This window comes from Cnephaeus nilssonii (assembly GCF_951640355.1).
Source record: "Cnephaeus nilssonii genome assembly, chromosome: 4".
Taxonomy (NCBI): domain Eukaryota; kingdom Metazoa; phylum Chordata; class Mammalia; order Chiroptera; family Vespertilionidae; genus Cnephaeus; species Cnephaeus nilssonii.
Window position 1 is genome coordinate 106,683,409 of NC_137075.1, and position 23,857 is coordinate 106,707,265.

General features: G+C 63.5%; 1 protein-coding gene across 1 annotated transcript; it reads left to right on the top strand.

Moving 5' to 3' along the window:
* Nucleotides 1–590: 590 nt before the first annotated feature.
* LOC307098327 (uncharacterized protein) lies at nt 591–23,857 on the top strand. Its single transcript, XM_079769015.1, has 10 exons — nt 591–667; nt 2,578–3,219; nt 7,042–7,312; nt 7,871–8,030; nt 8,941–9,140; nt 13,844–13,930; nt 18,451–19,082; nt 21,324–21,594; nt 21,965–22,112; nt 22,868–23,857. The coding sequence occupies exons 2-10, from the start codon at nt 2,595–2,597 to the stop codon at nt 23,069–23,071; spliced, it is 2,598 nt and encodes an 865-aa protein (XP_079625141.1). The 5' UTR covers nt 591–667; nt 2,578–2,594; the 3' UTR covers nt 23,072–23,857.

The following is a 23,857-nucleotide window of genomic DNA, read 5'->3' on the forward strand; positions in this document are numbered from 1 at the left end:
TCCCGCCGTGGGTCTCTGGCCCCGGGATCCCGGGATGCCTGTCCTCCGAGGCCACCGCGTGGCTCCCGTGGGGCCCGCTCAGAGCCATGCAACGTGCAGCGGGAAGGCTCTGGGACATCAGAGCCCGGGACTGCCGGCCGAGGGCCCCGGAGGCCCCAGGGTCCTGCCCGGCCGGCTCAGAGCCCGGCTTCCCAGGCGCACAGGCCCCCCGTCCCCCCACGTTCCCCCGGAAACGGCTTCCTTCGCGAAGACACGGGCTGTTCCCCGGGAAACAGCTTCCTTCACGAAGACACGGGCTCACTGCTGCGTTCAGCCCCCACCCCTCATTCTGCAGGGAAAGGAGGAGAAAGGGGGGGGAGCACAAACCCTGAGAGAGGGGACCCACGAGGGGCTCCCCTGAGCCTAGGGAGGCGCAGAACCGGCTCCCCTCCCGGCTTAGCCGTCAGGAAGGGCCAGCCCCCCCAGGGGAGGGGGAGCCCCCTCAGTGGGTTTCCGAGTCAGGACTCCAGGGCAGGCCGACCTGGCCTGCTGTGGGTTAATCATTAGCTCAGTGGGGAGGGGGCGGCGCTAGGAGCTTCTTCAGTCCCCGGGTGCACCCAGCCGCACTGTGGGCCACCTCGAGCTCGAGCGGGACAGGGCGGACGCCCGCAGAGCCGGAGCCCACGGTGTGAGTAACCCTGCGGCCGCCGCGGAGGGAGAGGCGGGCCTGAGAGCGCCCAGGCCTGCAGGGACACCTTAGCATTTATCTGAGCCAAACTGGGAAGCGAGCTCTGGGCAGACAGAGAACTGCTTGGGAGAGGAGCTCGCAGGCAGCCTCTCGGGTGCCTGTGGAATGGAGGGGGGTCCCGGGGCGGGAGTGCAGCATGGGTAACGGGCGTGTGCCCTGGATTGGGGGGGTCTCGCCTTAGCAGGCGGGTCTGAAAGGCTCTCAGAGGCTCAGAGACCACGGCGGGCGCCGAGGAGAGAGAGACTTGCAGGAAGAAGTCATAGGTCGGGCGGCGGCTACCCCCAGGACCTGCCGTTAGGAGTTTAGGGGCCGCCGCCTGTGAGGACCCTTTCTGTCGCTGGACTCGACCACAGCTAAGGCCGAGGAGTCCCCGGAGAGCGGCCGATGTTTCCCTCCCGGGCCTGGCAGAGCCCGAGGCTGGGGAGCCCTCCCCACCTGCGCCCGCCCCGCACGGTGGGGCTCGTGCCCACACCCGAGGCAGCCTCCCGGGCTGCACGCAGGGGGCCAGGTCTTCCGGCTCCTGATCCCCTTGTTTGGGGGGAGTCCTGCTGAGGGCACGCTGGGTCTCCCCGTCAGGCCGCTGAGCAGCGATTGAGGGTCGGAGCCCGGAGTTGAGATGGGCTGCGAGGAGCCCTGTGGGGGGGCGGTGAGCCCAGATGGCGCTCCCAGGCTGCGGGGAGCAGGGGCGGCCAGGCGCCAGGACAGAGGCTGTGCTGGAACATTCTGACACAAACTGCCAATGGCTGGAACAGCCAGAAGCAGGACATGAATGTGCACGTTTTCAAAAGCGCGTGCAACTCAGGTCTCTGCCCGTGAATGACCGTCACGGGGCGCGGTCACGGCCCCGAGCGGCCTTGTCCGGCCGGTTCCCAGCTGCCCCGTGGAGTTGAGTAGCCGCCACGGTGACGCTATGGCCCGGGAGCCCACGGCGTGGCCGGCTGCCCTGGACGGGTTGGGCCCGGCTCTGGGTGCGGGAGGCTGGGCACTGGCGTGGGGTCCTGGCGTGGGCTGCGAGGTGGAGGCGCGGAGCGTGGTCCGGCGGCGGGTGCGGGTGGGTGGGTGGGAGGCCAGACTGAGGTCAGAGATGACAACTGGGTTTGGGGGGCTGAGAGCCGGATAACGGTGGGCCCCTGGCGGCTTTGGGGGTGAAAACAAGGCCCCCTGCCTGGCCAGGTGGGTCTCCTGAGGAGGAGCCATCCTCCCCTGACTCTGAGCAAATCATTTCCGCGCAGCGGCAGCCGCGCTCTCATCGAGTCTGCGGCCTCCACCGGGCAGGAGGGGGGACCGGACAGCGGCCGCGTGGAGGGCCCAGCACACGGTGGGGGGGAGGAGGTGTTAGAACAGCCGCTGGTGACGGGCACCCTGGGTGCCGTGGAGGCGCTGGGCCGAGGAGGGCGCCCGGGGAGAGTGGGAGACCTGTCCCAGCTCCGTAGTCCCGGCGGGTGACGCGGCTGCCGCTGGGGGACCCTCTGCTTCCCCATCTCCGTAGTCAGCGCCCCGCGGAGCTCACGGCGGGAGAGCATCGGCCCCTGGCACGGAAGGGGGCCGGGTGTTCGCCAGCCTGTCTTTTTTTAAATTGATTTCAGAGAGGAAGGGAGGGGGAGGGGGAGAGAGGAACATCAACGATGAGAGAGAATCATGGATCGGCTGCCTCCTGCACGCCCCACCCTGGGCATGGAGCCTGCAACCCGGCATGTACCTGACCGGGAATCAAACCCGGGACCCCTCAGTCCACAGACCGATGCTCTATCCACTGAGCCACACCAGCCAGGGCTGTCTTCCGCCCACCTGCCCCGGCTGACCTCTCAGCGGGGTGGGTCTCAGTCCCGGACGCCCTCTTCCCCCCGCAGACCTGAGACGGCAGAAGATGCAGCGAGCACCCCGCCTGCTCCTCGTCCTGCTGGGACTGCTGGCCCTCTCCGGCGGTGGCCGAGGTCAAGCCGACGGCCCCCCGGGGGGTCCCGGCACTGAGGAGGGCTCCCCCAGCCTCCAGATTGCCCCAAGCAACGCAGCCTTCGCCTTCAACTTCTACCACCTCGTCGCTTCCCTCCACCCCGGGAGCAACATCTTCTTCTCCCCGCTGAGCATCTCGGCCGCCTACGCCATGCTGGCCCTGGGGGCCCGCGCTGACACCCAGGCCCAGATCCTGCAGGGCCTGGCCTTCAACCTCACCAACACGTCCGCGCCCGACATCCACCGCGGCTTCCGGCACCTGCTGCTCACGCTCAACCTGCCCCGCGACCAGCTGGAGACGCGCGTGGGCAGCGCCCTCTTCCCGCGCCAGGACCTGCCGCTGCGGCCGCGCTTCCTGAACGACACGGCCGCCTTCTACGGGGCCCGCCTGCTCCCCGCCAACTTCCTGGACCCCGAGGGCGCCGCCCAGCTGATCAACAGCCACGTCAAGGAGGAGACGCGCGGGAAGATCGACAGCGTGGTCAGCGGGCTCAGCGAGGACACCGCGATGGTGCTGGTGAATTACATTTACTTCAAAGGTGAGAGGCCGCTCGCCGGTCGGTCCTGTGCCTCCCCGCTAGGTTATTAATCCAGTGAGCATGTTCTTAAAATACGTTTTTATTGATCTCAGAGAGGAAGGAGAGTGAGAGAGATAGCAACATCAGCGATGGGAGAGAAGCACTGATCGGCTGCCTCCTGCACGCCCCTTCCTGGGGACTGAGCCTGCAACCCGGGCATGTGCCCTGCCCGGGAATCGAACCGTGACCTCCTGGTTCGGACGATACATTAGGTATTTTTAATAAAAGAAAGTGGATGGGTTGGGTCTGATAGGGCCAAGCACCCCTTAGAAGAAAGATTTCATGGTAGTGTCCGATATTTAAGATTGGGTAGTATTGAGGTTTCCAGCTCTTCATACCGTTAGACTTACTTTCTTATTCTCTGGATGGCAGTAATTTATGAAAGGCTTTATGGCCAAGGATCGCGAGTTGAATGTCCAAGTTTATATTGAAGCTCTGCCACTCCCCCGGTGTAAACAGGGCAGGCTGCTCTGTGAAGGAAGGGCAGTGAGTCCCTCCTCAGAGTTTTGTTTTTGCGGATCAAATGACGTCACGTGTTTGTAAACACCTTAGGAGAGGGCCTGAAGGGGTTGGCAAACTACAGCCCACGGCCAGATCTGATGGGCCACCTGTTTCCGTCAGTGAGGTTTTATTGGCACACAGCCATGCCCATTCATGCAGGCATTGCCCCTGGCTGCTTTCACACACACACTCTCTCACACACACACACTCACACACACACACACACACACACACACACACACTCACATACACACTCACACACACTCACACACACTCACACACACACATTCACACACACTCACACACACACTCACACACACACTCACACACTCACACACACTCTCTCACACACACACACTCACACACACACACATTCACACTCACACACACACACTCACATACACACTCTCTCACACACACACACACACTCACATACACACACACACTCACACACACTCACACACACACATTCACACACACTCACACACACACTCACATACACACTCTCACACACACACACACATACACTCACACACACACTCACACTCACACACACACATTCACACACACTCACACACACACTCACACACACACACACTCACACGCCATGGTTATAGAGACAGGGCGACCTGCAAAGCCTAAAGTATTTACTTTCTGGCCCTTTGCAAAGGAAGTTTGCCTGACCCCTGACCACTACATGTACTCAACAAATAATCACAGTAATTGTAATTACTCTAATGATATTGATGCTCATTTTAAAAACCTTTACAAATGTAGCCAGCCGGCCTGGCTCAGTGGTTGAGCGTCGACGTATGAATGGGTTGGGTCTGATAGGAGGTCATGGTTTGATTCCCGGTCTGGGCACATGCCTGGGTTTCGGGCTCGATCCCCAGTGTGGGATGTGCAGGAGGCAGCCGATCAGTGATTCTCTCTCATCATTGATGTTTCTCTCTCTCTCTCCCTCTCCCTTCCTCTCTGATATTAATAAAATATTTTTAAAAATACATGAAAGTATACTAAAAGAGAAAATAGAAATTACCTAGCCCTCTACCACCCTGAGGCGACGGATGTTAACACTTTAGCATGACTGTTTCCCGTCTTTGGTTCACACACACGTATGAACACGGCTGGAATCCCAGGGCAGGGGGGCTGTTGTGCAGTGTGTGTCAGTCATGTTCCTTCCGTGGGGCTCAGCCGGGAGGGTTGGGGGAATGAGAGCTTGCAGGGTTGTGTGTGTGTGTGTGTGTGTGGCGGCGGGGTGCGCAGCTGGAGGAAGAGGGAGGTGAGGGACAGAGAAGTCACCGGTGCAGGTGACGAGTTAGAGCTTATCAGGAACCCAGAGGCCAGGCACGCCCGCCCCCCGAGGGGCCCCGCTTTGAGGGAGCTCGTGGGGTGACTCCTGCTGGGCCCTGGTGGCGGCTCGGGGACACTGCTGGCCAGCAGGGCTGGAGTCGCGTCCGACAGGGACACGCGTCGGGGAGCACGTGGACAAGCCGGAGACCAGGGCTCCTCTGGTCTGGTGGCTGTCGGTCCGTCCGCGGAGACCTTCACGAGTGGGGGTCGCTGCGCCTCGGCCTCCCGCCTCAACTCACAGGCGGCGGGGACCAGAATCCAAGGGCCAGCACCGCGGCCGCTCGGGGAGCAGTCCCGGCTGCCGGGCGGCCAGTCCGTCGTCACGTCATTTCACACGAGAAGGTTCATGCCCTGCTGAAAACTTTAAAAAAATCGTCCCAATCCTGCAAACGCTGGCAATTCATAGGAAGTGGCAACAGTAGTACAGAGTGCTCCATGGACCTTCCACCCAGATTCCCCTCGATAACATGTTACATACATGTTAGTACGTTAGTAAAACCAGGAGGCAGACCTGGGTGCAATCGACAGGCTTTATTCAGATTTTGCTGGTTTTTGCATACACGTGTGTGTGTGTGTGTGTGTGTGTGCACATGTGCACGTGTGCCGTCTTATGCTATGGAAAACTTTATTTAGATCTTGTTCTAGTGGCTGCACAATATTATACTGACTCTTCCTTTTAAAGCGTAATGTAAATGCATAGTATGCACCATCACCCCACCTAAAACTCTGGCCAGAAACAATGAAGGTTTTGGTGTTTAATTCCTGACAAAGACCTAATTCCAACGGGGTTGGTGTCCTTGGCATAAGACAGAGAAGTGGCCCGGCCGGCGTGGCTCAGGGGTGGGGCATCCACCTATGAGCCAGGAGGTCACGGTTCGATTCCCGGGCAGGGCACATGTCTGGGTCGCGGGCTCCATCCCCAGTAGGGGGCGTGCAGGAGGCAGCCGGTCAAGGATTCTCTCTCATCCTTGATGTTTCTCTCTCTCTCCCTCTCCCTTCCTCTCTGAAATCAATAAAAACGTATTTTTAAAAAGAAAGAAAAGAAAGAGCGGTAGACACACCCTGCCCTCTGACACGGCCGGACTCTGGGATGTAAGTGCAGCCCAGACCTCAGAGTGGGCCCTCGGGGGGGCAGCGGGACATTGTGCTCATCTTCACAAACGCCGAGTCTGTAGACGAATCCAAACCACGGCTGCGCGGGGTCTCTGCTGGCCAGATGACATGGGAGACATTAAAGTGAACTTAAATGAAACAGAGAGAAGCCAGCGCACACGGCTGGCACACAGCTAGTGCTCAGAGGAGCCCCCCAATCACCAAGAGGCAGCCTCTGAGATACGGGGTTACACAACGCGCTGGCACCGGACTAAAAACGAAGGGCATCTAGTTGGTCCACGAACCTGCGGAAGCTCTCAGCCTCATTTTTTAAAAAGAGAGAGTGGAAGAGAGAGTGGGAGAGGGAGAGAAACATCAGGGAGAGAGAATCAAACATCCATCTGCGGCCTCTTGCACGCCCCCGACTGGGGATGGAGCCCGAAACTCGGGCACGTGTCCTGACCGGGAATCGAACCGGTGACCTCTTGGCTCATGGGTAGATGCTCAACCACTGAGCCACACGGGCTGGGCTCACTTATTTTAAACCAAGAAAGTGCACGTCAGAGCCACGGCGAGCTTGCACGCTTCGAGCTGCGGGTTGGCGGCCGGTCCAGGGAGCGGGGGAGACGCGGAGCAGCCCGGCTGGGAGCCGCCGGGGCCTCCCAAAGTCGATGCTGAATGAGCCGCGGGAGCCCACCCCCCAGGCCCAGCGGTGGTGAATGAGCTAGACGGGGCCCCGATGAGCCGGAAGGTGGGGGTCTGAGCGATGGAGGGGCCGCCCCTGGCGGGAGGAGGGCCGGCGGGCCCGCGGACACCCTGTGCCTCCCCCCCCCCCAGGCCGGTGGAAGACCCCTTTCGGCCGCACCAAAGGTCCCCCCTACGACTTCCACGTGGATGAGAACACGGTGGTCAAGGTGCCGATGATGTTCCAAAACCGGAACCACTGGTACCTGCACGACAGGCACGTGCCCTGCTCGGTGCTCCGCATGGACTACCAGGGCGGCGCCCAGGCCCTCTTCGTCCTGCCCGACAGCGGGAAGATGGCGCAGGTGGAGGAGGTGCTGACGCCCGAGATGCTCCTCAGGTGGAGCGGCTTGCTGCAGAAGAGGTACGCGGGGTGGGGTCCCCGCTCTCCCTGCAGCCCTGCCCCGCGCCAGCCTGGGGGAGGCGGCGCCAGCCCTCGGAGGGCCCGGCCCTGTGCCAGGAGGGGCACCTCCGTCAGGAGGGCTGACCGGCCCCTCGGGGGTCAGGAAATCCCAGCCGCCCGCCCAGCAGCAGGGAGGCGGGTCCCGTCGCCCGGGGCTGAGTGCAAGGAAGGACCTCCAGGCGGCGTGTGGGATGGAGACCCCCCTTCCTGCGGTCCATGGCATCATCGGGTCCCCAGGAAGTGAGGCCCCGGGCCCAACAGAGCCCAGGCGAGGCCGCACGGAGGGTCCCCCTTCTCCCTGGGCGCCTGGCTCGCCCACAGAAAGCGACCTCTGTCGGAGAGGAGCCCCCGGGGGTGGAGGGAGGTCCCCCAGACCACAGTCCCCTGGGCACGGAGCCTGGCGGGGCCGCGGGGAGCGCTGGGGTGACGGGCGGGCGGGCGGCGTGCGCGCGGAGCTGGGTGACCCTCCGGGGAGGCCCGGCTGGGCGCCGGCCAGGGGCTCACCGGTGCCTCTTTCAGGGCCTATCACCGGAAGCTCTGGCTCTATCTCCCCAAGTTCTCCGTCTCCGGCTCCTACAACCTAGACGAGCTGCTGCCGCAGCTGGGCATCCAGGACCTGTTCACGCTGCAGGCCAACCTGTCGGGCATCACGGCACAGGAGAACCTGCTGGTGTCCAAGGTGAGAGGCCGGCGGCTCAGCGCCCCCCCCCCCCCCCCGCCCCCCCCCCCCCTCCACCGCACGTGACCTCAGAGCCGCGTCTGACAATCACCGGGCCTGGGCGCCCAGGAGCCAACCACCACGTGCTGAGGGGGCTGGGGAGAGGCCCGCCCGCCCCGTCCTCAGTCCGAGGGCGCTCCCGCCACACCTTCGTAGGCACAGCAACAGACAGCGGCCAATGCAACGCCAGGAGCAGGAGGGTGCGAGGCGGCGGGCTGGGTAGCGGGCTGGGAGGCGGGCGCACACGTGGGTGCGCGTGTCAGAGAGCTCTCAGAGGGAAGGCCTGCGAGGTCAGCACGTAGGACGCAAGAGCGCTGGAGGGCAGAGCCTTGGACTTGAGGGTCTGAGTCCCCGTGCCGCCTCTTATGCCCTCGCCGGATTGCCTGGTCTCTGCGTGTCTTCCTCGCAGGCAGGCTTGGGAGATTAGAAAGAGCCCCGGCCGGTTTGGCTCAGAGGATAGAGCGTCAGCCTTTGGACTGAAAGGTCCCGGGTTCGATTTCGGTCAAGGGCGTGTACCTGGTCAGGGCTCATGTGGGAGGCAACCAATCAATGTGTCTCTCTCACATCGATGTTTCTCTCTCTCTGTCTCTCCCCCTCGCTTCCACTCTCTCTGAGAATCATTGGGAAATATCCTTGGGTGAAGATTAAACAAACAAACAAAAAAAAAAGAAGAAAAAGATTAGCAAGTGCTGGGAACAGGAAGTGCTCAGGGAAGGACGCTCATTATTGTATTTCTAAGAGGCCGTCAGCCAACCACCTGCCCCTGGAAATTCCCGCTGGAGACCCCGAGGGGCTTTGGCTTGCTCTCGGGGATCTCTGTCCGCTCAGCCCCTCGGCCCCGCTCAGTCCTCCCGCTGTGACTTCCCCCCAGAGTGTCCACAAGGCCGTGCTGGACGTGGACGAGGCCGGCACCGAGGCCGCGGCGGCCACCAGCATCTCGGTCACCTTCTTCTCCGCCGTGCACAACCCCCGCATCCTCATGTTCAACCGGCCCTTCCTGATGGCGATCCTCGCTGCCGACACCCAGAGCATCCTCTTTCTGGGCAAGATCGTCAACCCCACCAAGCCCTAGCCCCCAGCCGGGAGCTGCTGTCCGCGGAGGGCGCGGCCCGGGCTGCAGAGATGCCCGGGGTCCGGGCAGAGGCTGCTGGAGACGGGAAGGGAGGGGGGGGGGGTACCAGACGGGTGTGGACTGGACACGCGGCCCCGCACGGCTGTGCAGCCCCGGCAGCCCCTGCAATCCCTTTAGTGTCTGCCCCAGAAGGCAGGGGACCCCCCTCGCCCCCCGGCATTGTCCCTAGGGTAGCTGTGTGAATTAAACAGACAGATGGCGAGGAGCCTGGTCCAGCGCCTTGTACACAGCAAACGCTTAATAAATGCGCGCCTTTCCCGGCCCTCTGGGTCGGCCCTGCACGCCCTGGCTTCCAGACACAGGGCCGAGGCGCTCCAGGTGCCGGGGGGTTGGTGCGATGTGGGGGGGGGGGGGTTTGGGGGGAAGGAGAGGGTGCGGTGGGTGCCTCGTTCCGGAAGGGGGGGGCTCCACAGGCCTTGGCAGGGAGAACACCAACCAAGTAGTTGCCACAGCAACCTGGTTAGGAAGGCCCCGCCCCTGCCGTGGCGCTGAGGGGGCAGCCTTCCCCCCGAGGCGCTGGTGGACCGGGGTGCTCTGCCGAGAGGAGGAGCCGGGGTTCAGGCTGGGGCTGTTCTCACGGCCCTGCTCTGCCCTGACGGGCTCTGGGGCCTCGGCCAATCCCTCCCCTCGGAGGCCTCAGTTTCCCCAGCAGCGCCATCTGAGCTGGCCCAGGCGGTGCAGCTCGGACTGTCTCTGAGGATGTGGGCGAACTCGCGGGGGAGGGGCCCCCCGGAGTCTGGGAGAAGCCTGGACCCTCCCACGGGAGGAGGCAGCCGACCGCCCCGTGTCTGTCCCGAACCCCAGGAATCCCCGCACGCCAGCCGCTCTGGGCGGGCCGCCGGGTTTCTCCTGCGGCAGAGACGGGAGGTCTCAGGCACCCCCCAGGGTTTCACGTGACTCGGGGGCCTGACTCCGAGCACGTTGGAGGCACGGTGTTCCAGCGGCTGCGTGGCGGCCTGTCCGGACGGGGCCGGGCCACGTGTGGAGAGCGGCTGGCGGTGGGGCCGGAGCCGCAGCGGAGACGGCGCTGGGGAGGGAGCGGCCGAGGACTGCGGGGGGGGGGGGGGGGGGGGTACTGCCCTCCCGCCTCTGCCGTCTGCATTCCTCCGGGGCCCGTTCATGCCTCCTCTCTTCCAGGAAACTCACCTGCATCACACACTCCTGGGCCCCATTAGACGGAACATCTCGAAGACAGGGCCCTGTCACCCCACTACCTGGGCCCTGTCATCCCACTACCTGGGCCCTGTCACCCCACTTCCTGGGCCCTGTGCACCCCACTACCTGGGCCCTGTCACCCCACTTCCTAGGCCCTGTCACCCCACTACCTGGGCCCTGTCACCCCACTTCCTGGGCCCTGTGCACCCCACTACCTGGGCCCTGTCACCCCACTTCCTGGGCCCTGTCATCCCACTACCTGGGCCCTGTCACCCCACTTCCTGGGCCCTGTCACCCCACTTCCTGGGCCCTGTCACCCCACTTCCTGGCCCTCGGGCAGACCACAGGATCTGACACGTGGCTGAGGCCCAGCGATACCTGGCGAATGGATGGGGGGCGGGTGGACCTGGACTGAGCGAGCGGAAAGGCTGAGTGAGCGAGGCCCCAGCTGTTTGCTCTGCTCCCCCCGCCGGCTCCCGGGATCGATGGGTAAACACTGAATCTGCTCCTCCCATTCCAGACGCCCTTTGGACATCAGGAAAGTAAATACATGGGAGGCTCCGTGCGGGACACCTTGTCCCCGTGAGCGGCCCTCCCTCGGGGTCGCACGGGTGGGGCCTTCGTGACGCCGCCTGGGAGGCTGCTTCTGGGGACCCGGGCTCCGTGCTCGCCGGCCGGAGTGTCCGTGAGTCAGCGTTCTCTGCCAGCGGGAGACAGTCTGTCTGTCCTCGGAAGGGAGGCCGCGGGAGGCAGGAGCTCTGTGAGCGCCGGGGGGGTGTAGCCTGGACCCCCGCTGCCGGCGGAGTGGGGAGACGATGGCCCTCCTGGGGGCGGGAGAGGGGCACCACGGCTTCCCTCGGTCATTCGCCCTCGTCCCACACACACGTCCTCGTCGGACTGCCGTCAACCAGGAAGCTGGAGGGCCTCCCGGTGGGGGGAAGCTCTTGACATGGGTTGAGCGTCAACCCAGGAACCAAGAGGCTACTGGTTTGATTCCCGGTCAGGCACAGGCCCGGGTTGTGGGCTCGGTCCCCAGTAGGGGGCGTGCAGGAGGCAGCCGATCAATGATTCTCCTCATTGATGTTTCTCTCTCCCCTTCTCCCTTCCTCTCTGAAATCAATAAATATGGAAATAAAATGAAATAAAATAAAAAACAAGGCTTGAGCCAGCAACAGCATCTTGGAAGCGTTCTTGGAAGTGTGGGGCCAGGCAGGCGGCAGAGCAGTGGAGGCTCAGCGCGGGGCCGGCCCGCACCCGGCCGCCTGGACACGGCCACTCCGTCCCTCACCACAGCTCGGAGAAGTCCCTTCGTGCTTCGGAGCCTCGTTCGTGACGGGTGCGGTCAGGGGGCTGGTAAAGGGCTCCTCCCCTCAGTCCCGCTGAGACTCTGAATCCCTCGCGTTCCCGCCGGAATCTGGCCCGTGGCCCGTGGCGGCGTGAACCCACGGCTGCGGCGAAGGGAACCGGAGGCTGGCCGGCCTGGAGTGGCTCTGGGGGTCGAGTGTAAGCTGTTTACCCTGCGTCATCAATAGATCCACAACCGGGTGCTGGCGAGGAGGGGGCGCAAAGGGAGCCTCGAGCACTGCTTGGGGGGGGGAGGGTGCCGACGGGCGTGGCCACGTGGACAGCAGCGTGGAGTTTGCTCCGCACACTGAGAACGGAACCGCCCTCTGACCCAGTGACCCCACTTCTGGGTACGGATCTGAAGAAGCCAAAGCAGTCACTGGAAGAACGTGCGGCGGTGCCTCTGTGCACGCAGCGGCACCCACAGGAGCCACGCCCGGCAGCAGCCCAGGTTCCATCCGTGGACATGTGGCTGAAAGCTGTGGGACATTTACACAGTGGAAAGCCACTCGCCGTAGAAAGAGTGAAGTCTTCCCGTTTGAGACATCATAGATGGGCCTGGAGGGCATTATGCTAAGACATAGCAGCTAAGTGAAGGCCGTCAGTTGGGAAAAGACAAACATCATATGATCTCATTTACACGTGGAAACGTGGAATCAAGGGCAATCCAAACAGAAACGGACTCATAGCCACAGAGAACAGGGCAGTGGCTGCCGGCAGAGAGGGGCGAGGGGCCGGGGTGGGAAGGCGAGGGGACTGAGTCGTGCAGAGGGCAGTCACAGAGCGGGCCTGGGGAGGGTCACGCCGTCGGAATAACTGTACGGAGCCAGCCGGGGGCTGGGCGAACCGGGGAGCACTGTGTGCTGTGTATCGCTGTCTAGCCACCGTGCTGCCCGCCCGAACCTAACACGAAATCTTAAAAAAGGAGACCAGACTCAGTAAGGACCTTTGACCTGTCCCCCATCTCCTGCCGAGATTCAGGCCGAGACACCTGCTTCCGGAAGGAGCTGTGGGGGTGTCCGCTGCGCCGAGGGCGTGTGTGAGCAGGAGGGCGTCAGGCTGGGCCTCGGCCAAACACCCGCCCATCCCCGTTACTTCTGTCCCCTCGCAGGGCGTTCCCACCCGTGTCCGCTCCTCCTCACGCCCTGTACGTCCCCACTCCCGCTCCTGCCTGCCTGCCTCCTTTGTCCAAAGTGTCACGCGTTGCCTCACTGTATGCACTTCCCATGTGCATAGGAAGCCCATGCGCATTCATCAAAGCATGACTTTCTCCTGTTCGTCTGCTTTTGTTGATTATTAGTCCAGAGGGCAGGACGGAGACGGTGGGCGGGGGTGGGGGTGAGGGTGTGTGTCTGTAGCCCCCACCACAGTGGCCGCCGGAGCCAGGAACCAGCCGGGGGGGGGGGGGCGGCTGCCCGGAGTGTCCCTCCCCGTGCCTGTCCAGCCTCTTCTCCCCAGAGCTGAAGCCACCACCTGCAATGCCCCCGCCAGGTAAGACCAAGGCGACAGGAAGGCCGTAACCAGGCCCGGCCTCCGTGCGGGCCCGCACCTGCCCTTGGTGGTGAGGGCGGCAGGTCCCCTCACAGATGGAGGGTTCCCTTGCAGGCTGGGCCTCTGGGCTTCTCCCTGGGGGCTGTTTCTTAAAACTAACCAGACTAGCCCTGGCCGGTTTGGCTCAGTGGACAGAGCGACAGCCTGCGGACCGAAGGGTCCGGGTTCGATTCTGGTCATGGGCACGTACGTCGGTTCCAGGCTCCTTCCCGGCCTGGGCCCTGGTCGGGGCGTGTGCAGGAGGCAACCAATCGATGCCATCAGTATTTCTCTGTCTTTCCCTCGCTCTTCCACTCTCTCTAAAAATCAGTGGAAAATATCCTCGGGTGAAGATTAAAAAAAAAATTAACCCGACCAAAGCAATCATCCCCAAAGAGGCATATTTTGGGGTGTTGGGAGATACCACTGTTCCTTTACTGAGCCTCCCTCAGCCCCCTCAGGGGCTCGCCGGGCAGTGGGTAGGTGACCCTGGTCAGAGCCCAGGTGGCTTTGCCAGAAACCTGTTGGCTGGAGGGACAGGGCAGGGCAGGGCTGGAGGGGCGGGGCCGGGAGGGCGGGGCCGGGAGGGGCGGAGCCACAGCCACTTGCTCAGTGACAAGTACCGGCTCCACTCCAGCCAGCCTCTGCCCTGCCAGAGCCCGGCCGTCCCCTCCACCGCTGCACCCTCGCCCGGCACCGGGTAAGGACGGGCACAGCACGCGCGGGCCGTGGGCTTGGGGGCCGGTGAGGAGGGTCCGGAAGGGCTGGCGGTGATGGGGCTGGAGGGCTTCAGCCCAGGGGGGTGCTGGAGTGAGCGGGAAACCCGCAGTGTCGCGAAGGGCGCAGGCCTCTGGGCAGCCGAGGTGACCTTGGGCCTGACACCAAGTGTGCCGAGCCTCAGTTTCTCTTGGTGAGATGCAACTTACAGCCCCCCTGGGCGGTGACTGGGGATCAATTATGATTGATTGGAGGTGGCTCTAACCCAGGCCTGGTTCCCCCCCCCCCCCGCACATCTGGCCACACCTGGACGGTGAGTTGTCACCCTGGAGGGGTCTCCACACATCGACACCCAGTGAATGGAGAGCAGGAGGCTGCACACCGCCCCACAGCGCCCAGAGCAGCCGCCTCCCCACGACACAGAGCGGCCCCTCCGAAGGCCAGCAGGCCCGGCCCGGGAGCCTGACACGGGAGCGGGACGATGTCGGTGCACAGGAGGGCTCCCTAAGCCAGACCTGCCCGGCCCTCCGGCCTTCGGGAAGCAGGAAAAGTAACCAACACAGTCCATTTCTCTGGATAAGGCTGCGGGCGCCTTCTGGCCACGGGTCAAATAAACAAAACGGAGACTCCCAAGGAGAGGAGCTTTTAGTTTCTCTAAGGAAACTAGCGGCAGGAAATGAGAGGGACCCTGCTCCCCGGGGCCAACACCATCCTCCCGGGATGAACCACGCAGCCTGACCCGGGGGCGAGGGGGGGGGGGGGACTGGGGGGACCGGGGGCCCTGGAAGGTGATGGATGTGGGTTGGGCCCTGGTGGTGGCGAAGGTTTCGTGGGTGTGAACACATCACCGAACTCACCAAGGAGCACACTGACGCGCAGGCCTTTTCGTGCGGCCCCGCCTTAGGGAAGTGGTTTTAAAAAAGAAAAACTGAAGCGGGGCCGTCGTGGGGGAGGGGTTCAAGGGCACCTGGCCGTGAGCCCAGGGCCGTGGGCACTCGCTCTGGATACCCCGCTCCTGACCCCCTGCCTTACAGAGAACGGGAGAGGGGTCCATTCGTTCCTTCATTCATTCCTCAGAGGCGTCTCCCTGACGGGTGAGCGAGCAGCAGGTGAGGGCCCTTTCCACTGTGAGCACCTGCGCTCGTGGGCGGGGGAGGTGGCAACGAAGGAGGCGGCCCCGAATGCAGAGCAGCTGCACCTGTGTGACTGAGGGGCTGGAGAGGCAATGGAGAGGCGGTTACACAGAACGGCGGGGGGGGGGGGGGGGGGGGGCGGGACAGGCCGGCTGGGTCCCCAAGACCCGCTTCTCGAGGCCTGAGGTCTAGGAGAGGCTGCCCGCGAGGAGGCAGAGAGGGGCCCGGGCTGGGACGGGCTCGCTGTGTCAGGGATTAGGAGAAGACGTGTGCCCGGAGGACAGGTGCCCGGAGGACAGGTGCCCGGAGGACAGGTGCCCGGAGGACACACGGCTGCGGTCAGGGCAGGCCAGGCTGAGGCTGGCGAGGGCCGGGCCGAGCGAGGCCACAGGCGCCTGGTGGGCGAGCACACAATCAGAGTTAAATTTTACCCCATGAACAGGCAGCACCGCTCGCAGGCTGGGGAGCAGGTGACCTTGTTTGTGATTGGACATCAGAGCTGTGGAGAGCGGCCCGGGCAGGAGGGGGGTGGCGGGGGACGGGGAAGGGGCTTCCTTTTAGAGGGTGGCAGGACCGGGCCGCCTTTCCGAGGGTCAGGAGAGGGGGACGTTCCCCGGGCCCTGCTCTCTGGAAGCGCGGCCCCTGGGTCGTCAGGGCCCGAGGGAAGTTGTGGTGTGGGGTCCGGGGCACATTTCCCCTGGAATTAGCACACGGCGGACAGACCCTCCCCCGCCACACACCTGCCTCAGCGGAGCCCCAAACTGACCTGGTGGGACTGGGTTGCCTAACATTTGGAATAAACGCCAGCAGGTTTGGGGCCCATGGATGTTGGGGAGTCACTCTGGCCCGGAGCCCACGTGAACGCGATTGCCCTGCTGTCTTCCCTCGGACACGCCGGCCTCGGGCGCAGGGGAGTCGCCAGAGCAGGCTCGGCGGGCAGCCCGGGGGCGCTGTCGCGGGTGCCAGCTCACAGGGCCTGGCGCAGACCCACTCCTGGCCCGAAGTGGGCACACAGCGGTCAAGGCCCCGAGGTGTGACGGCAAAGCCTGGGCGTTGAGACTAGAAACGCTGCAGTGAGCACCCCGAGGCTTCCACATTGGGGGGGGCGGGCGGGGGCCTCTCGGACCCTCTGTTTCCTCTTCGGTGCCGATGATCAGACACCGGCTCCGTGGAGGACTGTAACAGGAGCTAACGCGGCGAACAGCCTGGAGAGACCGGGGTGCGCACCCGGAGCTATGGGGTGGGGTGACGGGGGAGGAACCACGGGCCGTTCCTCGGGGCCGTGCAGGGAGCCACGGCGCAGCGTGGACGCCGCCAGAGGAACCGGGTTTAATCCCGAGCCTCCCCACCGGCTGGGACAGCAATGCTTTCAGCTGGGCTTCCGTCTCCTCCCTGTGAGACGGGGTCTGCGATGCTCGCTGTGGTGGAGATGAAGTGGCGTGATCTTTGTAGAGTGTCCTAATGGGGTCTTAGTCAGCAGTGGCTTCCGTACAAGAGGGGGCCCCGCGTGGAGCAAGGTTTCTGGGTCCCAAACCCGCAGCCAGGGAGCCTGCGGAAGGGGGGCCTCTCCAAGGAGAGCCGGCTCCTCGGGGAGACCCCGTGGGCCCTTGGAGAAGTGGCTTTGGCCCCTCGGGTCTCTGGGGTTTGGGGGTGGGGACTGTAGGGAGAAGGGTTGCTGGCTACCACAGGGACAGACCCGCCGTTGTTTGGGAATAAACTGAGGCCCAGAGAGTGGAAGGGAGGCCTGGGCCAAGGTCAAGGGAGGAAGGGAGGAGGGGAGGAAGGGAGGAGGGGAGGAGGGGAGGAAGGGAGGAGGGGAGGCCTGTAGCGGTCACTCCTGCTCCCCCGCAGCTGCCTCTGGGCTCCGTCCAAGCAGGAGCTCCTGGGCGTGGGTGGCGGGGCGGTGCGCGCCTGCTTCTCAGCGGCGTCCTGCTCTCGGGGTGTCTCCCTCGGCAGGAGGCGCCCACGGGCGGAGGAACAGACCCGCTGAAAGGGCTCGGAGAGGACACAGCCGCCTCTTTCCCAGGCCTCCTCGGGGCGGCGCTCGGGCACAGGCCGGGCGTGTGGGCACGGGAGGCCGCCTGCTCCTTGGTTATCTGCAGACCAGGGACTGGCTCTGCCCGGATGCCGGGCACAGAACCGGGGGCTGTGACCCAGAGGCAGAGGAGGCGGCGGGGAGCCAAAGGCGGGGCCGTTTGGAGTGCGGCCTTGAACAGTCAGAACCGGGTCCGAGCCCAAGCTTTGCCGCTACTAGCAAGCGACTCGGCCTCTGAGCCTTGGATGACCCATCTGTGGAACGGGGCGCAGAGGAACTTACCTCCTCGGTGGGTGTGAGGCGCAAGGCGTCGGTACACGTGAGGACGGAGCAGCGCCCGGCGGTGGGTGTGGCCATGGCCATGCGGTTCTGGGGAGTCCAAGGTTCTGCACAGAACATTCCACATGGGCCTCCTTTGTGAGCTCAGGTGCAGTCCGGGGCCAGGCCCGTGCCTGGGGCCTGTTTGGGGTCACTCGGTTTGGCTCAGAGACGGGACTGCAGTCCAGTGCTGCCCGACTGCTGAGCTCATTGGTATCTTTGCCCTCCGCCCCACCCCGCTCCCCTTCGCCCCTCCATCCCTCACACACGCCCCAACCTCAGCTGCAGGGCCGCTCTACAGCAATGCCCAGTGCAGCTGGCCAGGGCCCGTGGGAGTTTGGTTTTGCGTGGGTCACGTGGCTCTGGCAGTGCTCGTGCGGGGGCTGGGGCCTGTTAACGGGGGGGGGGGGGGAGGGTGCCCAGCTGAAGGGGGTTCACACAAGCACAGACTTCCATCAGGGCAGACCACAGCAGTGTGGCATCTTTGCTTGGCCGCTGCCAGGAGAGAGAGAGAGAGAGAGAGAGAGAGAGAGAGAGAGAGCATGCACCCCACAGCAGAGCGGAGGAAATGGGGTCTCAGGGGTGGAGGGGAGGCCCTGGCCAGGTGCTGCCACACCCACAGCTCACACTCCTGGAGCTCCAGGTCTGTGTCTGCATTTGACTCATTTTTCTAAAATATATTTTTTTATTGATTTCAGAGAGGAAAGGAGAGGGAGAGAGAGAGAAACATCAGTGATGAGAGAGAATCATTGATGGGCTGCCTCCTGCACGCCCCCACGCGGGGGATGGAGCCCACAACCCGGGCCTGTGCCCCGACCGGGAATCGAACCGGGACCTCCTGGGTCACAGATTGGCACGCACCCACGGAGCCCCGCCGGCCGGCCCAGCCTCTCCCTGGGAGGCCGCTCTTTGGTGGTGGGTTCGCGGAGTCAGCCTGCTCATGCCACCGGCTCTCTCCCCTGAGCAGCCCCGCGGGCCACACGCCTCCTGAGCGCGTCCTCTCGCTCTCCCTTCCAGAACCAGAGGCGCCGCCATGCGGCTCCGCCTGCTCCTCTGCCTGGCGCTCCTCAGCCCGCAGGGCTCCAGCCTCCGCCACCAGCACTCCTGGCGGAGCAGGAAGAGGGCCAGGGAGCTGCCGGCCGCCACGGCCGCCCCCGCGCACAGGAACTTCACCTTCGACCTCTTCAGGGCCTTGGTGGCCGCCAACCCCGACCAGAACATCTTCTTCTCCCCGCTGAGCATCTCCATGCCGCTGGCCATGGTCTCCCTGGGGGCGCGGGCCAGCACGAAGGCGCAGATCCTGGAGGGCCTGGGCCTCGGCGCCCAGGGGGGCCCCGAGGAGGACGCGCTCCACCAGGGCTTCCGCCGGCTGCTGCAGGGGCTGCGCCGGCCCCCGGAGGACCCGCAGCTGAGCCTGGGCAGCGCGCTGTTCGTCCGGCCCGCCGTGCGCGTCCGGGACGCCTTCCTGAGCGCCATGAGGACGCTGTACCTGGCAGACGCTGTCCCCACCAACTTCGAGGACCCCGCAGCGGCCCAGAAGCAGATCAACGATTACGTGGCCAAGCAGACGGAAGGCAGGATCGTGGACTTGGTGAAGGACTTGGACAGCTCCGAGGTCATGGTCATGGTGAGCTACATCTTCTTCAAAGGTAAGACCCTCGGGCTTCCTCTTGCTTTTCAGCTGCTTTTGTTAAAAGAATGCTCCAGCCCTGGGTGGTCTGGCTCAGTGGATAGAGCGTCAGCCTGCGGACCAAAAGGTCCCGGGTTCGATTCCGGTCAGGGGCACATACCTTGGTTGCAGGCTCCTCCCTGGCCCAGGCCCTGGTCGGGGCTCCTGCAGGAGGCAACCCATCGATGTCTTTCTCTCACATCGATGTCTCTCTCTGTCTCTCCCTCTCTCTTCCACTCTCGCTAAAAGTCAAAGGAAAAATATCCTCGGGTGAGGGTTAAGAGAAACACAAGCAAACAAAAGGAACCCCCACTCCGCCCGCACAGAGGGCGCGTAGTCGGTCCTTCCTGGTGCCTGCGGGTAGGAGGTGCTCTGACGGAGCAGGGGTGTTCATGACGGTGCAGTTTTCTCTGCTGGGGAAGAGCTGCTTCCTGTCGGGGGCCCCTGGGGACCCCTGACGTCACAGCTCCTGAAGCGTGAGGGGGTCGTGGCCACTGTGCCAGAGAAACGGACCCAGGGCTGCGTGGGGCGGGACCGCGGGCCCGGGCAGGACGCAGAGGGCCTTTCCCAGGCCACTCCGCTTGCCCCGATCCTCACGGTCCTATAGGGGCTCCTTCCTTGGCCAGGAAACCCCGGGACAAGAGCCTCCTCCTCTGACGTCTCCCCTCCCCGAGAGCGAAGCCCCAGACTCAGCCCTGACACTTCTCAGGGGTCCCTCCTCTCTCAGCTCTCCCTCCCGCCCCGCCTCTGAAGCAGCCCTTTCCCGCGAGAATGTTCAGAACATGCAGCACCTGACGTGGGCAGGGCCCGGACCTCTCCTCCCTGAGAGCGTCAGACAGAGAAGGACCACAGCCAACACCGCGGCCGTCCGCTGCGAATGGGCCAGAACGACCCTTTTGTGTTCTGGGTCGGACGGCACGTTACACTTCTCTTGGCGTGCCTGCCGCCGAGCGTGAGTCCCTGGTGTGTGTGGTGTGCCTGCTGCCGAGCGTGAGTCCCTGGTGTGTGTGGCGTGCCTGCCGCCGAGCGTGAGTCCCTGGTGTGTGTGGCGTGCCTGCCGCCGAGCGTGAGTCCCTGGTGTGTGTGGCGTGCCTGCCGCCGAGCGTGAGTCCCTGGTGTGTGTGGTGTGCCTGCTGCCGAGCGTGAGTCCCTGGTGTGTGTGGTGTGCCTGCCGCTGAGTGTGAGTCCCTGGTGTGTGTGGCGTGCCTGCCGCCGAGCGTGAGTCCCTGGTGTGTGTGGCGTGCCTGCCGCCGAGCGTGAGTCCCTGGTGTGTGTGGCGTGCCTGCCGCCGAGCGTGAGTCCCTGGTGTGTGTGGCGTGCCTGCGCCGAGTGTGAGTCCCTGGTGTGTGTGGCGTGCCTGCTGCCCAGTGAGTCCCTGGTGTGTGCGCACGAGATGACAAGGGTTGACAATCGCTGCTCTGCAGGCTGAGGCCCTGGGTGCCCTGGGTGGGGCTGGCTGAGGGCGGGAGGGAGAAATGAAGAGGGGAGAAGAGAAGAGGGGAGGGGAGGGAAGGGGAGGGAGCGGAGGGGAGAAGAGAAGGGAGAAAAGGAGTTAAATGTTAACCACCTCCCCCTTCCTATGGCCACGGAGGGTGGGTATCGAGCTTGGAGTCTAAGCTTCTCCCCGCTCAGGGCTATTCCCATTACAACAGGCTGCAGAGGACACCTGTGAAATAAACGAAGGGGGTGATGGGGTGGAGTCCACATTTGATAGCTATTGAGAAGGTGCCTGTAATTATATGTATCACTCTGATCACCGCCCCCCACCCCCCACCGCCGGCCCCAGGAAGCAGACTGAGTAGGAGCTAATTGAGGGCTTCCCAGTAGGAAGCCTTACAAACCTTCGCCCCAAACTTCAATGCGCAGCTCATGTTGGGGAAAGAGAGAAATAGAATGTGTAGCTGGAGCGTGGCCTCGCCAGCCAGCCTCCCTCTCACCTCTCTGCTTGGACATTTGACCTCCAGCTGCATCGGAGAATCAAGCAAACATCAGGGGTCTGAGGGCCCCCGAGGACGTGAACACTGACTTCCTTGCATTGCAAATGTCGCAAAAGCCCCCTGGAAAGTTCCAGCCCCCAAATAATAAAGGGGCCGCCGTGGGGCTCAGCAGCCCCGGCTCCCGACCAGGTGGCTCTAAAGGGGATGATCTCCGGGGAATGGGTTCCTTGTCGGAGCTTTCCCCTGAGCTGAGAACTCCCGTTTCTGTCCGCGTTTGCCTCTAGCTAAGTGGGAGACTCGCTTCGACCCCCAGAGCACCCGCAAGCAGGACTTCCACGTGAGCCCGGAGACAGTGGTGCAGGTGCCCATGATGAGGCGCGAGGACGAGTTTGACTACCTCCTGGACCGGAGCCTCTCCTGCAGGGTCGTGGGGCTCCCCTACCAAGGCAACGCCACGGCCCTCTTCGTTCTCCCCAGCGAGGGCCGGATGGAGAAGGCGGAGGCCGGCCTGGACCAGCAGACGCTGACCAAGTGGCTCAAGAAGCTCACAAAGAGGTGTTTCCCACGGGACTGGCCAGCCTCGCCCTGCACCCCACCCAGGGAGACCGTGTCCCCTGGGGCCACCGCTGGGGGCGGAGCACTCACCCAGCCCAGGAGCTGCCTCCAGGCCCAGGGGCATCAGGGGACGTCCCGGCCCGGGGCCTGGCCCAGATGCAGGGGTTGGGGCTGGACGCTGCTTTCCTGGCGGTGCCGTCGGAGTGGGCAGTGAGCCCTGGGCTGCCCAGTCCCGGTCCAGAGTGGCACGGACTCTCCTTTAGGCCGAGGGCGAAGGGTCACGTGGAGCTGAGGGGAGACGGCAGGGACGTGAGCCGACAACCCGGTGCTCTGGAAGACTCTAGAAAGGTCCTCTTCTCTTCTCTTCCAGGAAGCTCCAGCTTTACCTTCCTAAGTTCTCCATCGAGGGCTCCTACCAGCTGGAGAAAATCCTGCCCACGCTGGGCATCAGGGACCTCTTCACCTCCCGTGCCGACCTCGCCGGCTTCACCAACCACTCCAACATCCAGGTGTCTCAGGTGAGCCGGGGGTCCTGAGCATCTGCTTCCAGAAACATTCTGTTCTCTCTGTTCTGTTCTGTTCTATTCTGTTCTATTCTACTCACTCTATTCTGTTCTATTCATTCTGTTCTTTCTGTTCTGTTCTATTCTATTCATTCTATTATTTCTGTTCTATTCTATTCTTTCTATTCTATTCATTCTATTCTATTCTATTCTATTCTATTCTATTCTATTCTATTCTATTCTATTCTATTCTATTCTGTTCTATTCTATTCTTTTGTTCTGATCCATCCCATCCCATCTCATCCCATCCCATCCCATTCTATTCCACTCCACTCCACATTCCATATTCTTTCTCTATCCTCTTTTTCTCCAAGAAGCAAAGTTTCCGTGTCTCATACCCTCTGTGCAATGAAAAGCCGTACCCAGCACTGCCTTGGGGGAAGGAGCCCTGGATTAAACCATCAAAACTCAAAACCAGGTGGCAACTCCTCCCCTCATTAGCTGTGTGGCCTCCAACAATGACCTGACCTCTCTGAGCCCCCTCTCCCTCTGTAAAGTCGGAGCGTCCACCCTCGCCGCGAGACGCCGTGAGAATTCGCTGAAACACGCGAGGGCACCTGGCCTGGCGCACAGCAGCTGCGCCATGGCGTCGTTTCCCGCCTGCTGAGGCTCGATTGTGGGAGCCTTGGACAGTGACGCCATGGGCGGGGCTTTGCCCGTGGGCCGGCCCCTCCCAGCCCCAGTGAGTGGGTGCCTGTGTCTCCCGGCAGATGGTGCACAAAGCCGTGGTGGAGGTGGACGAGTCGGGGACCCAAGCGGCTGCAGCCACGGGCGTGGTGTTTGCATTCAGGTCGGCCCGAATGGGCTCTCAGATGATCGTGTTCAACAGGCCCTTCCTGATGGCGATCGTGAACGCTGAGGGCGTCCTCTTCCTGGGCAAGGTGACCCGCCCCGCGGGGGGGCACTCCTCCTGAGCCCCGGCCTCCTGAGCGGGAGGTGCGGGTGCTCTGTGGCCATCCATCTGCGAAGGCCTAGTGAGACGCGCAGGCTTAGTGACGAGCAAGACCTTCGCAAGCAACAGTAGCAGCACCGACGCGCCAGGACGGCTTCTTCCCGCACCCGGCGAGGCCAGGCGCCCGGAAGGGCCCGGAGGACACTCGGTCACGCCCTCACCGCTCACCAGTGGCGATTCGCACTGAGGCCCCGAGAGCTTGATGGACTTGTCCGAGGTCACACGGCAGGTTAGAAGCCCAGGACCCGGCCCCTGATTCCCAGCCCAGCGCCACCAACTCCACAGGAAGGTGGTCCCAGTAGACATTCCGCCAGGAAGCATGTGTCCAAGCCCAGCGCCCCCGTCTCCCCTCCCACCCCCCCACACCCCCACCCCCGTCAGCAACACCGGCCGCCCATCCTGATGGTTGAGAGGGAGCACTGGGGCGGAGTCTGCAGTGGGGCTCTGGCCCGGCCAACCAGCTGTGTGACGTTGGGGTCATGCTGTCCCTCTCTGGACTCGGTTTCTCCACGGATGCACTAAAGGGTCAGGTCGAGGACAGAAGGGTCCTGACATCATGTCGAAAGGCTGGAGTGTCACCTGCCAATCACAGCTGACATCACCACTCCTCCTTTGAGAAAAGCGAGGGGACCGCGGGGTGGAGGTGGCCTGCCCAGAGCCGGACCGTCCCGTGGAGGGAGTTACCGCCCCAGGGCGTGGCTGGCGGGGGCATGGAGGCCCGGTGCCAATCCTAGGCTATCGTTCGAAG